Source organism: Meleagris gallopavo, chromosome 25, assembly GCF_000146605.3.
Source record: "Meleagris gallopavo isolate NT-WF06-2002-E0010 breed Aviagen turkey brand Nicholas breeding stock chromosome 25, Turkey_5.1, whole genome shotgun sequence".
Taxonomy (NCBI): domain Eukaryota; kingdom Metazoa; phylum Chordata; class Aves; order Galliformes; family Phasianidae; genus Meleagris; species Meleagris gallopavo.
Window position 1 is genome coordinate 3,775,529 of NC_015035.2, and position 11,888 is coordinate 3,787,416.

General features: G+C 53.5%; 2 protein-coding genes across 4 annotated transcripts in view; both read left to right on the top strand.

Annotated features, from left to right (window-relative positions):
- Window positions 1–32: 32 nt before the first annotated feature.
- Window positions 33–4,532, top strand: PAFAH2 (platelet activating factor acetylhydrolase 2). Of its 3 annotated transcripts, none has more exons than XM_019622820.2 (11): window positions 33–49; window positions 1,214–1,406; window positions 1,532–1,682; window positions 1,879–1,975; window positions 2,077–2,145; window positions 2,262–2,376; window positions 3,151–3,264; window positions 3,373–3,464; window positions 3,541–3,711; window positions 3,785–3,933; window positions 4,202–4,532. In XM_019622820.2, exons 2-11 carry the CDS (start codon window positions 1,386–1,388, stop codon window positions 4,294–4,296), a joined length of 1,074 nt encoding a protein of 357 aa, XP_019478365.1. In that variant the 5' UTR covers window positions 33–49; window positions 1,214–1,385; the 3' UTR covers window positions 4,297–4,532. The 3 variants fall into 3 exon arrangements, with proteins under 3 accessions (XP_019478365.1, XP_010721679.1, XP_010721680.1); XM_010723377.3 differs by lacking the exon at window positions 33–49 and adding an exon at window positions 760–1,159 and having other exon boundaries at window positions 1,302–1,406; XM_010723378.2 differs by lacking the exon at window positions 33–49 and adding an exon at window positions 1,073–1,179 and having other exon boundaries at window positions 1,302–1,406.
- A 5,932-nt stretch (window positions 4,533–10,464) lies between these two features.
- The window catches only part of SLC30A2 (solute carrier family 30 member 2), a 3,128-nt gene continuing 1,704 nt past the window's right edge, over window positions 10,465–11,888 (top strand). The window contains exons 1-2 of the mRNA XM_010723444.2: window positions 10,465–10,479; window positions 11,217–11,309. Of these exons, the coding sequence (XP_010721746.2) occupies window positions 10,465–10,479; window positions 11,217–11,309 (108 nt within the window). The remainder of the gene's footprint in view (window positions 10,480–11,216; window positions 11,310–11,888) is intronic.

Here is an 11,888-nt window from a genome sequence, read left to right on the forward strand (position 1 = left end):
GGCTTGCAGCCCCCACCCCTCCCGGCAGCCCAGGCGTTGGAACCGAGCGGTGGGTGTAACAACGCGGCCGGCCTCAGCCCGCGGGGACGTGGGGAGCGGAGCAGTTGGCATGCAGCGGGAGTGGCACCGCCATAGCCCAACCGGGCCCACACCTGCCTCAATTTCCCCGGGGTGGAGCAGCGCGTGGGCTGCGTGCATAGGAGATTGTCAGGGATTATTATTATTATTATTTTTAAACCAAATCTTTGGCGATTTGCCCGGCCCAGGGGACAGCTCGGCCCCGCTGGGATTTAATCCCCCGCCGCCGTGGATTATCGGGGGCGCGGTGCTGCGAAAGCGGTTTAAATTAAAGACTGGGAACGTGGGGACGGGGGGAGGGCGTGGGGGCAGGCGGAGCCGAGCAGCGCCACGGGGCTTTGGGGAACCGTGATTTGAGCTGGGGACCGTCTTCCGCACTGGGAGGTGCGGTTGCAGTGGTGACACGGGGAGGTGCGGTGTCGGTGCTCGGAGGGGGGGTGCTGAGTGTGAGGGGTGGAGGGGTGAAGTTGAGGTGGGCACAGGGGGTAACTGGGAGTTTGGGTTGGGGGGAGTGTGTTGGGGGGACGCTGGGAGCTGCAGAGTAGACGGGACGGGGAGCGCTAGGAACTCTAGGGAGAAGCGCTGGGAGTTGCGTGAGGGAGGGGCGGTGGGAGCTGTGGTGCTGCGGGGGATGCTGGGAGCTGTAGTCCGGTTACCCGGGGCGTTCTGGGAGCTGCAGTCCTCAGCCAAGGACACGTTGGGAGCTGTAGTTCTCCGTGGGTGCGGTGCAGAACCGCATCCTGCCGTGTCTCCCGCAGTGCTCGGGGCTGTCCCGGTGTCAGCCCTGCGCCGTCCCCTCGCTCGCAGCTCTGTGTGTCACCTCGGGCTCGGCCAAGCCGCCCCTTCCCGTCTTCCACGTCCCCCACAGTGGGATGGAACGGAATCAGCTGTCCGGCTGCGGTGTGAACGTGGCACGGGATGCGTTTAACAGCCGCGTGTGTCCATGAGTCGGGACACGGGGCGAGAAAGCATAGCTGTAACCTCTGATCGGCTGCAGGACTTTGCTCGCTCGGGGCAGCACGTGGCCGGGCACAGGGCAGCGCGGAGCCGGGGCGGCGGCGGGGATACGCTGTGATCTGCGGTGTGTGCGGGGTTCGGAAGGTGCGGAGGGGAGCGGGAGCCTCTTTTCTTGCAGGGATGCGGAGTGGCCGCGGTGTGGAGATTTGGTGACGAGAGAAAGAGGAGGTTTGGGGGACGGCTGCTGACCGCATCGCTCTGCCTAGGCTCGGCTGCGGTGCCATGGGGGGGGGCAGTCGCTGGCACTGCCCCCGGAGAAGGGACCTCACCGCGTGGGTTGCGCGGACGTCATGGTGGGCCGTACGCAGCAGGTATGGGGTGGGGGCGGGCGGGGCGGCTGCTGGGTATCGACAGGGCTGAGTTCCTGAGGACATCTTGCGGCCGCTGCTGCGAGGGACCAGGAAGCACCACGTCCCCCGTCCCCTCTGTCCTGCAGGGGCTCTTCTTCCGCCTCTTCTACCCCTGCGTGCCCCGGGATGGGGCCGAGCGGCCGCTCTGGATCCCTCGCTACGAGTACTGCAGCGGACTGGCTGATTTCAGTGGCCACAGCCGGCGGTGGTGCGCTCCGCTGCTCAGCATCGCCGTCGGTGAGGGGCGGCCGAACCCCCATCCCCACGCAGGCATTCCCCTGTCCTCCACCCTTGCTGCTTTTGTGGGCTTAAGGCCAATCCACCGGGCCCTGGTGTGAAGAGGAGCTGGGGTCGGTGCAGTGGGTCCAAGCAGTGCCTTGCTGCCCATCTCCTCGATTTTTCTTGGGGTGGTTTTTTTTTTTGTCCCTCACAGGCTCCTGCAGAGTGCCGCTGAGCTGGAAGGCACCTTTCAAACCCTGCAGCAGTGGGTACCCGTTGATCATCTTCTCACATGGCTTGGGAGCCTTTCGGTAGGGGGAACTGGGGCTGGGATGGGAACTCCATGCTGTGGGTTCCTTACACCAACCCTCACTGGTGCTCAAGGCAGAGCCCTGACCTCATCCCTTCACAGCACTGTGTACTCATCCATCTGCATGCAGATGGCATCCTGGGGCTTTGTGGTGGCTGCGCTGGAGCACAGGTTGGTGTCACAGTCCCTGCAGCCTCGAGAGGAAACCCCTCCCCAAATACATGGCAGGAAGGGGGCCAGGCAAAGGGCTGCCTCACCACGTTCCCCTTTTCTCCTTGCTGCTGCAGGGACAGCTCTGCTGCCATGACCTATTTCTGCACGGCAGAGGCTGTCCAGGAGCAGTGGATCCCCCACCAGCAGGTGCCGCAGGGACAGAAGGAGTTTTATTTTCGGAACAATCAGGTATGGGTGGAAGGGGGTTTGGGATGGGCAAACCAGGATGGGTCACATCCCCCACCCTAGGGGATCTACCCTTCCCAAACCTGTACTGCATTAATACTGGGGCTGAACCTGAGCTTTCTCCTTGTGAACTGAGAAAAACCCACCCCACCTAATGAGGTGTCTCCATTTTTCTGGAGTCTGAGGGCCTGCTGGTGCTCTCCTATTGCTGTCTCTCTGGGATTACCCTGCACAGCTGATAGCAGGAGGGCTTCCTGCTGAGTGAGGTTCCCCGCTGCTCATTTCTGCCTCATTTAAAAGAGAAGCACGGAGCTGAGATCTGTGGCTGGAAGCCTCTTTAGAACATGCAGAGCTTGGAGGTGCTTCTGGCAGTCCTAAATCCCAGCCTGTTATTTTTATGTGTGCTCAGGACTGGGATATGAGCCGAGGGCAGAGCCTCGGTCTGAAGTGCAGCATCTTCTGGCAGCACTGCTGTGGCTCAGAATGGAGAGTGTTTGAGGGCTTTGTGTTATCTCCAGTGGTCTGTGGTATCAGATTAAGTGAATTAATAATAATAATAACGAAGAAAGTGTTCCAATAAATTTACTGCATCCCCTGTGGGAGCTCCTGTGGTGCAGCCTCTTGTTTGCTTTTATGCTTGCGGTAATTCAGGGAAATGAGCTGTGTCTGAGTGCTGGGCGTTCGGAGGGGAGCTCTTGTTGGGAGATGTGGGGGTAAGCAGCACCTGTGCAGACCCCCACAGGGTTTTCTCAGCTGATGGGGCAGCTTGCACTACAGGTTCATCACAGAGCAAATGAATGTGCACGAGCACTTCAGCTCTTCCGGGCCGTCAGCAGTGGTAAATCCATCCCCAACGTCCTTCCTCAGGGCTTCGACCTCTCTGTGTTGAAGGTACGTGGGGCTGCAGGGCTGGCCTGGGTGCTGTTGGCTGGAAGGGTCAGGTCACATTGCGTGAAAAACAGGAAAATGCCTTCACTGTGGTGCACGTCTTTCTTGCAGGACAGCATCGATTTGGCTAAAGCAGCCGTCATGGGCCATTCATTTGGTGGGGTGACAGCTGTGCTGGCCTTGGTGAAGGAATCTGGGTTCAGGTGGGTGGCTCTGGGATGCTTCCCAGGGCTGGGAAGGCCACAGAGGGGCTATAGGCACATGTGCCCATCCCACCAGGTGCGCAGTGGCCCTGGATGCATGGATGTTCCCCCTGGAGAACGTGCTGTACCCTGAGGTGCCCAAGCCTGTGCTCTTCATCAACACCGAAAAGTTCCAGACCCCTGAAAGTGTGGCCAAAATGAAGAGGTTGAGCTCCAGGAACAGCCAGACAAAGATAATAACCATCCTGTGAGTCTGGGGCTGAGGCAGGTGCCTGGTCAGGAGTGGGAGGCTCTTACCCACACTCCCTTCCCTTCCCCAGGGGATCTGTGCACCAGAGCCAGACCGACTTTGCCTTCCTCACCGGGAAGCTCATCCCCCGTGTCTTCAATGCGAGGGGCACCCTCGACCCCTACAAGTGCCTGGACATCACCAGCCAGGCAGCTCTGGCCTTCCTGCAGAGGCACCTTGGTATGGTACAGGTAGAATTAAATGGGGCTTGGGAAGGCACAAGGTTGGTTTGATGATCCCCGTTCCATATGGCCACGAGCCACCTGGCTGCCATCTTCTGTGCACAAGTGGCAATGCCCAGGGGACATGGGGAAGTGTTGGTTGGGAAGTCCTTGGGAAAGCTGCTGGTTTGGTCTCTTTCCTGCTCCTGCAATGGCTGCTCCTCTTATGCATGAAACTGGGGTGATTATTGCTGTAGTAACCCTGAAACCATTTCTGCCCCATGCAGATGTGAGAGAGGAGTTTGCTCAATGGGACCACCTCCTCGAAGGCATTGGGGACTCCGTCATTCCAGAAGCACCTTTCTGCCTCTCCAACCTCTAGCTTGCTGTTGGGATCCAGCTGCTGGGAATTCAGCTGCTCCTTGTCTAAAATGTTTGGGGTCAGCCTCCAGAGGGTAGGAGGAGGACCCCTGGGAGAGTGAGGCCTGCAGACTGTGCTTGCACGATATATCAGTGGTGCTCACCATGCTTCCAGGAAGCCCTCCCTGCCTGAGAGCCTGTGGTGGCTGCTGGAAACTGCAGAGCTCAGGGAATAAAACCCTGGGGTCACAGACCTGAGCTTGCCTTGGTGATAGTGCCCTGCTTGCGTGCATGGGGGGCACTGGGCCCTGTGTGCACTGCAGCAGTGGGGTTGCTGCAGGTTGGGGGGTTCAAGCAATGATCCAGCACAAGGAAAGATGCAATGAGGGCTCTGAGCATGGAGATGGTAAAGTCTGATCAGGGTGCTGACTGCAAGTGCAAAATTTGGGGGAGAAAGAAAAAAGAAGTGGCTGGTGGTTGGCTGCGAGCATCTTAGGGCAGGGCAGTGAGCAGGATGTTGGGAATGGGGCAGTCGAGGAGCAACTAGGGGCACAATCCTAGGTAATACCAGAGATGCTGGGACAAGGGGTGCTGTGTAAGGTGGCTCCCGTCCTCAGCTGTTCCCAAGCAGCCTGGTGCTTCTGGAGCTGCACTGGTGGTGGTTCTACAGATGTCCCCAGGCTCCCATGGGCAGTGGGGCTGGGATGCAGCAGGCACTGCAGGACACGCTGCTCAGCAGCTGCTGCATCGCTGAGTGGTGTCCATCTGCTCCTCCTTTGTCCCCGCTGGGCATGCACATGGTGAGGGCAGTGTCAGCCCAGTGCCACAGCTCCTGCACTGCAGGGAGAAGCCATGAGCATGGTTCATAGCACTGCATGCAGCTAGGATGCCCTGGCTTGGGGTGTTGGGAGCTATTCCTCATTTGGTGACAGCAAACCTGGGGGAAAGGGAGGGGCATGGGGAGGGAGCAGCATCCTTCCTCTGTTCTCCATCTGTGCCACTGTGATAGCCAAATCCTTTCCTCCTCGTCTCTTTTTAATTGAGGAGGTAAGGATGCTCTGAGGGGGAGATGCAAGAGCAGAAGGGCTCATCTTCATGCAAAGCAAGGACTGGTGTGGACAAAGCTGCAAGACCTCAATTCTTTTGGAGGTTCCAGATACATATTCATTAACTGATTTATGCCCTCTCTGGTGCTGGGAGTGTACTGAAGCATCATGCAACACTGGGACCAAGGTATTGAGGGTGAGAAGGAGACACTTGAGGTCACTGCCTGCAGAGCCCATGGGGGAACGCACCTCTGTGTCCTGCCTAACAGTGAGAGACAGTGACTGGTACAGAAATCAAGTCCCATCTTCCTCCCAGAATTAGCACTGCTGTGATGTGCTCTGACATTACAGGGAGTGGCTCAGCTCTGCGTGGCTGAGGGAGGCTATAAATTCTGCACGAGCCTTATGTAAAGACGTTGGGGGGGGGGGGTTGGGGAATGACTGTGGTTGGAGGGCAACTGCAACGTGTTAACCCTTTGGTGTGTTGAAAGCTGCTCATTTCCACCTCCAGTGCCAGCCTTAGGCTCAGTGCTGCTTCTTCCAAACCCTGCCCATATTCCCTCTCCCACCCCCCCGGCATCATGCAGGCTGGAGCATCGCATGGGGACAGGTTTGGAGGATGCCAGGAGCAGCGTGCACAGAAGCAGTGACACAAATCCCCAGGTGTAGCACAGGGCAGTGCTGCTCACCCTGCTGCTGGATTGATGCGCTGTGTTGCTGGACCTGGCTGGAAGGCTTTTTTTTTTTTTTTTTTTTTTTGGCAGGAAACAGCAGTTAAGGGTTATCATGATCTGGGAGCTGCTCCAGCACCCAACTGCTATCAGCTCTCGGTCACCCTGTCCTTACATGTGGGGGTTTGTGTCTATTGGGTCCCACTGGGGGCTTTGCTGCTCAATGGGAGATCAACCCCTGGTTGGGAGGGACTTGCTTCCAGCTGAGCTCTGCACCGTGCCTGCTCTGCTTCCATGTTCCGACCGGTGGCTTATAAATAAATAAATAACCCAACAGCTGCCCATTTGTATTCCTCGCACAGCTGTGCTTGCAACGTGGCGAGGGTGTGAATGGGTGCATTCCTCCATCGCAGTGCAAGCTCTGCTTTCTGAAAGCTGCTGTTCCCAGGGTTGGGGCTGAGATCGGGCAGCAAAAACACAGCAGGCTCAGGGCTCTCCATGCATCCCTCCCTACCCACACACACCCCAGCCCAGCAATGAGCACTGCTGCTCGAGAGCCGGCTTTGTTCTATCGAAGCTTGCTGCTTGATTTAATTAATTAATGCAAATTGAGACTTGTGTTAAAGCCTCCTTTTAATTACCGTAACATCTAGTGGAGCGTGATTCTTTTTCTTCCCTTTTTCTTGTGTTTTTTAAAGGAATAGCAAAGCCTGGATGTGCAGCACCCAACCCACTTCCCAGCCAGCTCCTCTCTCCTCGCAGCCCTTTGATCGGTGAGTACACGCGGCTCTTCACCTTGCTCTGTTCTTTCCATTGGCAAATCAAATCTTTACTCCGGGTGAAGTTCAAAGGAAAAATCAACTTCCTTCATGGCTGAAGCAAGTTGTTGTCATCGCTTCCAGGGTACCTGGAGGGAATAACAGGTATTTTTTTGTCAGTTTTCACTCTGAACACCATGCAGTGATGCTCTGCTGGCCATGGATGGGACAAGAGATGCTCCCTGAATAACAGGAAAAAAAAAAAAGGATGCAGGAAAACCAAGGCACTGGAGGAGGAAAAGGGCTGCGCGAGGTCTCTCTAGTTTCAGGCTGTACAAAACACTTTGGAGGGATAATTTGGGGTCATTTCCCCGAGCTTAGGAAGCACAGGCTGAGCTCAGACCCTGTGGGATGGGGACCACAGGTGCTCCATCAGCCCCATCCTGGCTGACACGGGGCCTCACGATGCCTTTGTCTCCTCAAGTCCATAGCAGCTCTCTAACAGCATCCAGCACCAAGGTCCTGGGTTGGTTTCTTGTTTTTTTTTTTTTTAATTATTTTTAATTAAATGAAGCACTTAGGTTAGCAGCCACAACGTAGGCATGTCTCTCTGGGTATTGATTTTAGAGTACAGCAGCAGTTGGGTTTATTGCATAAAAGACAGCAATGGGTTTTCAACCAGCAAGGCTGCCTTTGTTTGCCTGGTCTCTCAGCTGTAGTGGATGTGCCTGGTCTTTTTTTTTTTCTTTTAATATATGTATTGATTGATTAGGAGCTCAAATTAGTGGGGGAAAAAAGGAATCAGACAGCACTGAGCAAACGTTAAGTGCAGGTATTGTTTCCATACTGAGCAATTCCAGGCAGCCCACAGAGCTAGAGGGATGGAGTGGGAATTAACCCGTTTTGAAGCCAAATCGTTGATGGAGATGGGAGAGAATTACTGATTGTCCTGAAGGGATCTGGGGGCTGAAAGCAGCTCATGGCTGACTGCAGTGGAAAGATGCTCTAAAAGTGTGTGTGTATACATATATATATATATTTAAATACACACACACACACACATATACACGCATATATGTATTTGGCTCACAAAACAGACAGGAATGGTTTGTGTCCATGGTGTCTGACACAGATCTCATCCACATACAGCACTGTGGTTCTGTGTGGGGCGATGCTTCCTTACAGTGCCCATTCAAAGGACGACACAGGATTTTCCCAGGCAGCAGATCTCTGCAGGAAATAAGTAAAATCCATCCCTGTATGGCTCTGCATTGATTTGTAATTGAATCTGCTTTGATCGCAAGCAGCCCGAAGCTCTGCATTGAGTCTTATTGCAGAGTTTGTTCCTAGTGGAAGCAGGCTCACTCTGGGGTTGCTCCCAGCTCACCCACCTTGCCTGTTTGACACAGGGGAAGTTGTGCTCCTTTAAGAGGATTTCCATCCCTGAACTCCTCCCATCACAACACTTCCAAGCTACATTCTGTCGTGAAAGGGTGGGAGTATTTTTAACCATATCTCACCAGGGAAGTATTAATAGCACAATGGGCTTGCTGAGATGCTGAGAGAGCTGAAACCATATTTTAAATTCAAGGAACTAATTAGGAACCAGGGAATAATTAGTGCTATCCCCAGCTTTTCTTTCCCTCACTTCATTTGGAAAGAGCGAAAGCAAATGTCTTTACTGGAATCTTCCATCTCTACTGAATTTTTTATGGCTTCTTATGTACTTCTCTTCCACCTGGTTGTTGAAAACACGTTGTCTGCTTTGCTCTGTCCCACCTGCAGTGACTGACTGTCACTTCTGAAATGTAATTAGAGCATCTCACGTTGGCTCACACACACAAAAACCAGCATAAAGCCTTCCATAGGGCTTCTCTGCAGCCCCTCTCCACGGCTCTCACTCTCAGCACTGGGCTGTGCACAGGCATCCTCAAATAGCAAAGTTGTCAGTGCTCCATATGGGGAACACAGATACGTGTGGTGGGAGCAGGAGGAGGAAAGCATAAAGGATGCTGAGAGTAAGGAGAGCGGAGCAAGGCGAGGAGACCTCCGGGACAGCTTTCACTGCACACAGATCCCTTCTATCAGGCAGTTCCCAGCACTGCTGGTGTCATGGAGGAATCCACCAAGCCTGGAATGTTACCCAGTGTGAAGTCTCTGCTTTCTATTAACAGCTGGGCCCTTTCCCTCCTTCTTGCTTCTCCCCGACCACCTCACCTGATTGCCAGAATCTCGAGGAACTCGGCTGTTGTGCTTTTTTCTTGCCCAGCCCCATCACTCGCTGCACCCTTCCCAGTGGGATCAGGGAGGGAATCAAATGAAGCAAGTTCCAGTGAATTTCCCAAAAACCAAACCTGCAACAGAATTCAGGTGCCTTGTCTGATTGGAAAAAAGTCCAATAGTTTCCAGCAGCACGTGGGGAAGTGCAAAGGGGCTTGCTGAAGGTTAGTGCAAAGGCTGGGAAACAGGGAAAGGGGAAACCTTGCAGCCGTTCTATACCCCGAGCACAAATTTCTTTTATTGCCATCTCCTGCCGCAGGTTCTGATTGACTTGGATCAAACAGAGCATTGGATTTTTAGCTTTAGGACGTGCTTTACTCATGCAGTGACCATTGCTAGTCTCAGAAAGTACTTGCTGCTGATATTACTTACAGAGGTGCTTTAAAACTTTCTCCAACTAACATATGGGATGTCAGCCTATCCACCACGTGTGCTTAAGTGTGGCACTTCAATGCTCACAAAGCACGTTTTCTCACTGGAGATTAAATATTTTTGCAAGTTAAAAGAGCTGCCGTGGGCTGAGTTGTCACCTAATTATGTCAGTCTCTTCGTGGAGTATTTTGATAATCACATCAGAGGGGGCTCTTTAATCTTCGTGCTACATCTAATCACGTCACGTCCCAAATTTACACGTACAGGGAGCTCTCTGGATGAGCTCTTGGCTTTGCTGTTGCTCTGAGAGCAGAATGCAGTGGTGGAAGGAGTCTGAGTGCTCCGTGCTCTTTTAAACTGGAATTCTAACAAACAGCTCTTACTGGTGGTGAGGAGCCTGGGAGATGAACAGGACTGCAGCCACACAGTGCCGAGGTTTGCCAGGAGAAGAATCTGCTTAGAATCCCAGTAAAAGTGTTGATAAACACAAATCAAATGTAATAAAAGCTTTTCACATCTTTCGTTCTCATTGAGATTTGACAAAAATAAATGCCACGTAAACAAGCGGGTTCCAGAAATAAAAGCGATCTTGCAATGAGGCCAAAAATGAGATCGTCTCTGTGCTCCTCCAGCTGCTAAGAGCTGTTACTCCTCTTTGTATTACAGCAGTGCTTGGAGATTTTGGCTTAAATTGGAGCCGTTGGTGGGTGGCAGGTGTCACAAAGAGGTTGCTAAAGTCTGCATAACTGACATGGGCTGCAAAATGTAAGGGCTGAGAGCAGATCCCAATTCTGACCCCCACTGTGTTGCCTCTTATGTATGCAAGTTCTTATCTGAAGTAAATGTTTTTGGCTGTAAAGCTGATCTGCAAAGGAAGGTAAGTTACATTCAGGTCTTTTTTTCTTTCTCTTTTTTTTGTCCCTGCAAGGAGCCCAGCAGATAAGATGAAAAGCTCAGAAAACAGCCCCTGTGTGACTTGTGGTTGTATCCTAGCCTGCAGCCTTTCTTCAAAAGCTGCAAAGCAATACTTCATCATCGTCTCTCCAGGGAGAAACAGTGACTAATGGCAATAAGGCAGGTACCAAAGGAGAAACCCAACACCCAGGAAGCTTTACTTCCTTTGGGAAATCCTGAGATCATCCTAGGATAAGCTTGCTAATTTTACTGAAAAGCATTAATATTAAAGCAACCAACTCTGATCTATGTGAATAATAGTGAATGATAAAGCAAAACACAAGCTGATGTCATGATTACTTGGCTTCTTTGTCTTCCAGCAGCATTTGGTGCAATTTAACCCAAGCATTCAAGATATTTCATACGAAACAAGCGTGTTGTGTGTGACACGGATGGATGTACAGCTGCTATTGAGCCAGGAACCCTGTGAGTGTACCAGGCGTGATCCCAAATGGCCAGGCAGGCAAACCGTGTGGGACCTGGGATCCCTACCACCCAACAAAAGGCCCAACGGTGCTGCTGGAAAATGGCTCTTCCATTCACTCCAGCAGAAACCTCTCCCAGTTCCAGCAGCCAGGCGGCTGGATGTGGTTTCCATGGAAATAGACGTCAGATCAGTAAAAAAAAACAGGGCAAGTGTTTAAAATAATCTCTGTTTTGAAAGCTTTGTACATTTCTGTCACAATATTAACCTTCCTGAAGGTAGGGTGGTTGTTTTTTTGGTGCAAAATCCTCAAGACTGTGCACGAGAAGGGCGGATCCCTCAGAAAACTCCTTCTTTTGGTGTTTTGGGTACAAAGACTGCTGTGCTGGGCAGCATTGTAGCAGATTGGTGTTTTTCTCCGGCCATCTGCCTCTTAGTGGCTGCTGGCGTTGGCTGAAGTGACTGCAGCATGGCAAGGCCACAGGAATCGCACGCTGGTCATTGTACAGCATGTACAAAAACACACATTGGTGAGCAAAGCGCTTCTTTGATGGTGTTATCCGGGGAATGGAGCGCTCGTTATGCAGCCAAGGATGAGGGATGCATGCAGGCAGTACACGTGTCGTGTCTCCCAAAGAACAGGATGGCTTTTCTGCTGGTGTCACCTCCCAGCAGAGGTGCTGTGCTGTGCTGTGCTGGTGGCTGACCCCAGAACAGCCGCCTGCTCCCATAGGGCTCTAAAAGCAAGGGTGCAGCTTTGGGGTGGCTGTGGCCCTGAGGGACCAAAGGTGGGCACTGCAGTGATGCTGAGATGATGGAGGTCTGTGCTGGCCAACCAAGGGACTGAGCTAAGAGACAACGGCCCCGAGCGACCGCCGCCCCGAGGTGACCGACGGCTCCAAGGGGCCGCTGTACATCCATAGGGGACGAGGGACGGCGCGGTCACGGCCCGCAGCCCCGAAGCCATCCCGGAGTTGTCCACCCTGTCACCGCCGCCACGAATCCCCGCAGCGAAGGCTGACCGCAGCCACCCGGGGCTCCCGCTCCTCCCCGCCACCGGGGCGGCAGACAAAGGGAGTCCCGCAGCCTTCCGGGAACGCGACCAGAGC

Bases quoted from the DNA above. Each gene is read 5' to 3' on its own strand.
- PAFAH2 (XM_019622820.2), top strand. From the start codon at position 1,386: ATGGTGGGCCGTACGCAGCAG. The intron at 1,407-1,531 runs GTATGGGGTGGG...TCTGTCCTGCAG, and splicing joins TGGTGGGCCGTACGCAGCAG to GGGCTCTTCTTCCGCCTCTT. The intron at 1,683-1,878 runs GTGAGGGGCGGC...TGTCCCTCACAG, and splicing joins GCTGCTCAGCATCGCCGTCG to GCTCCTGCAGAGTGCCGCTG.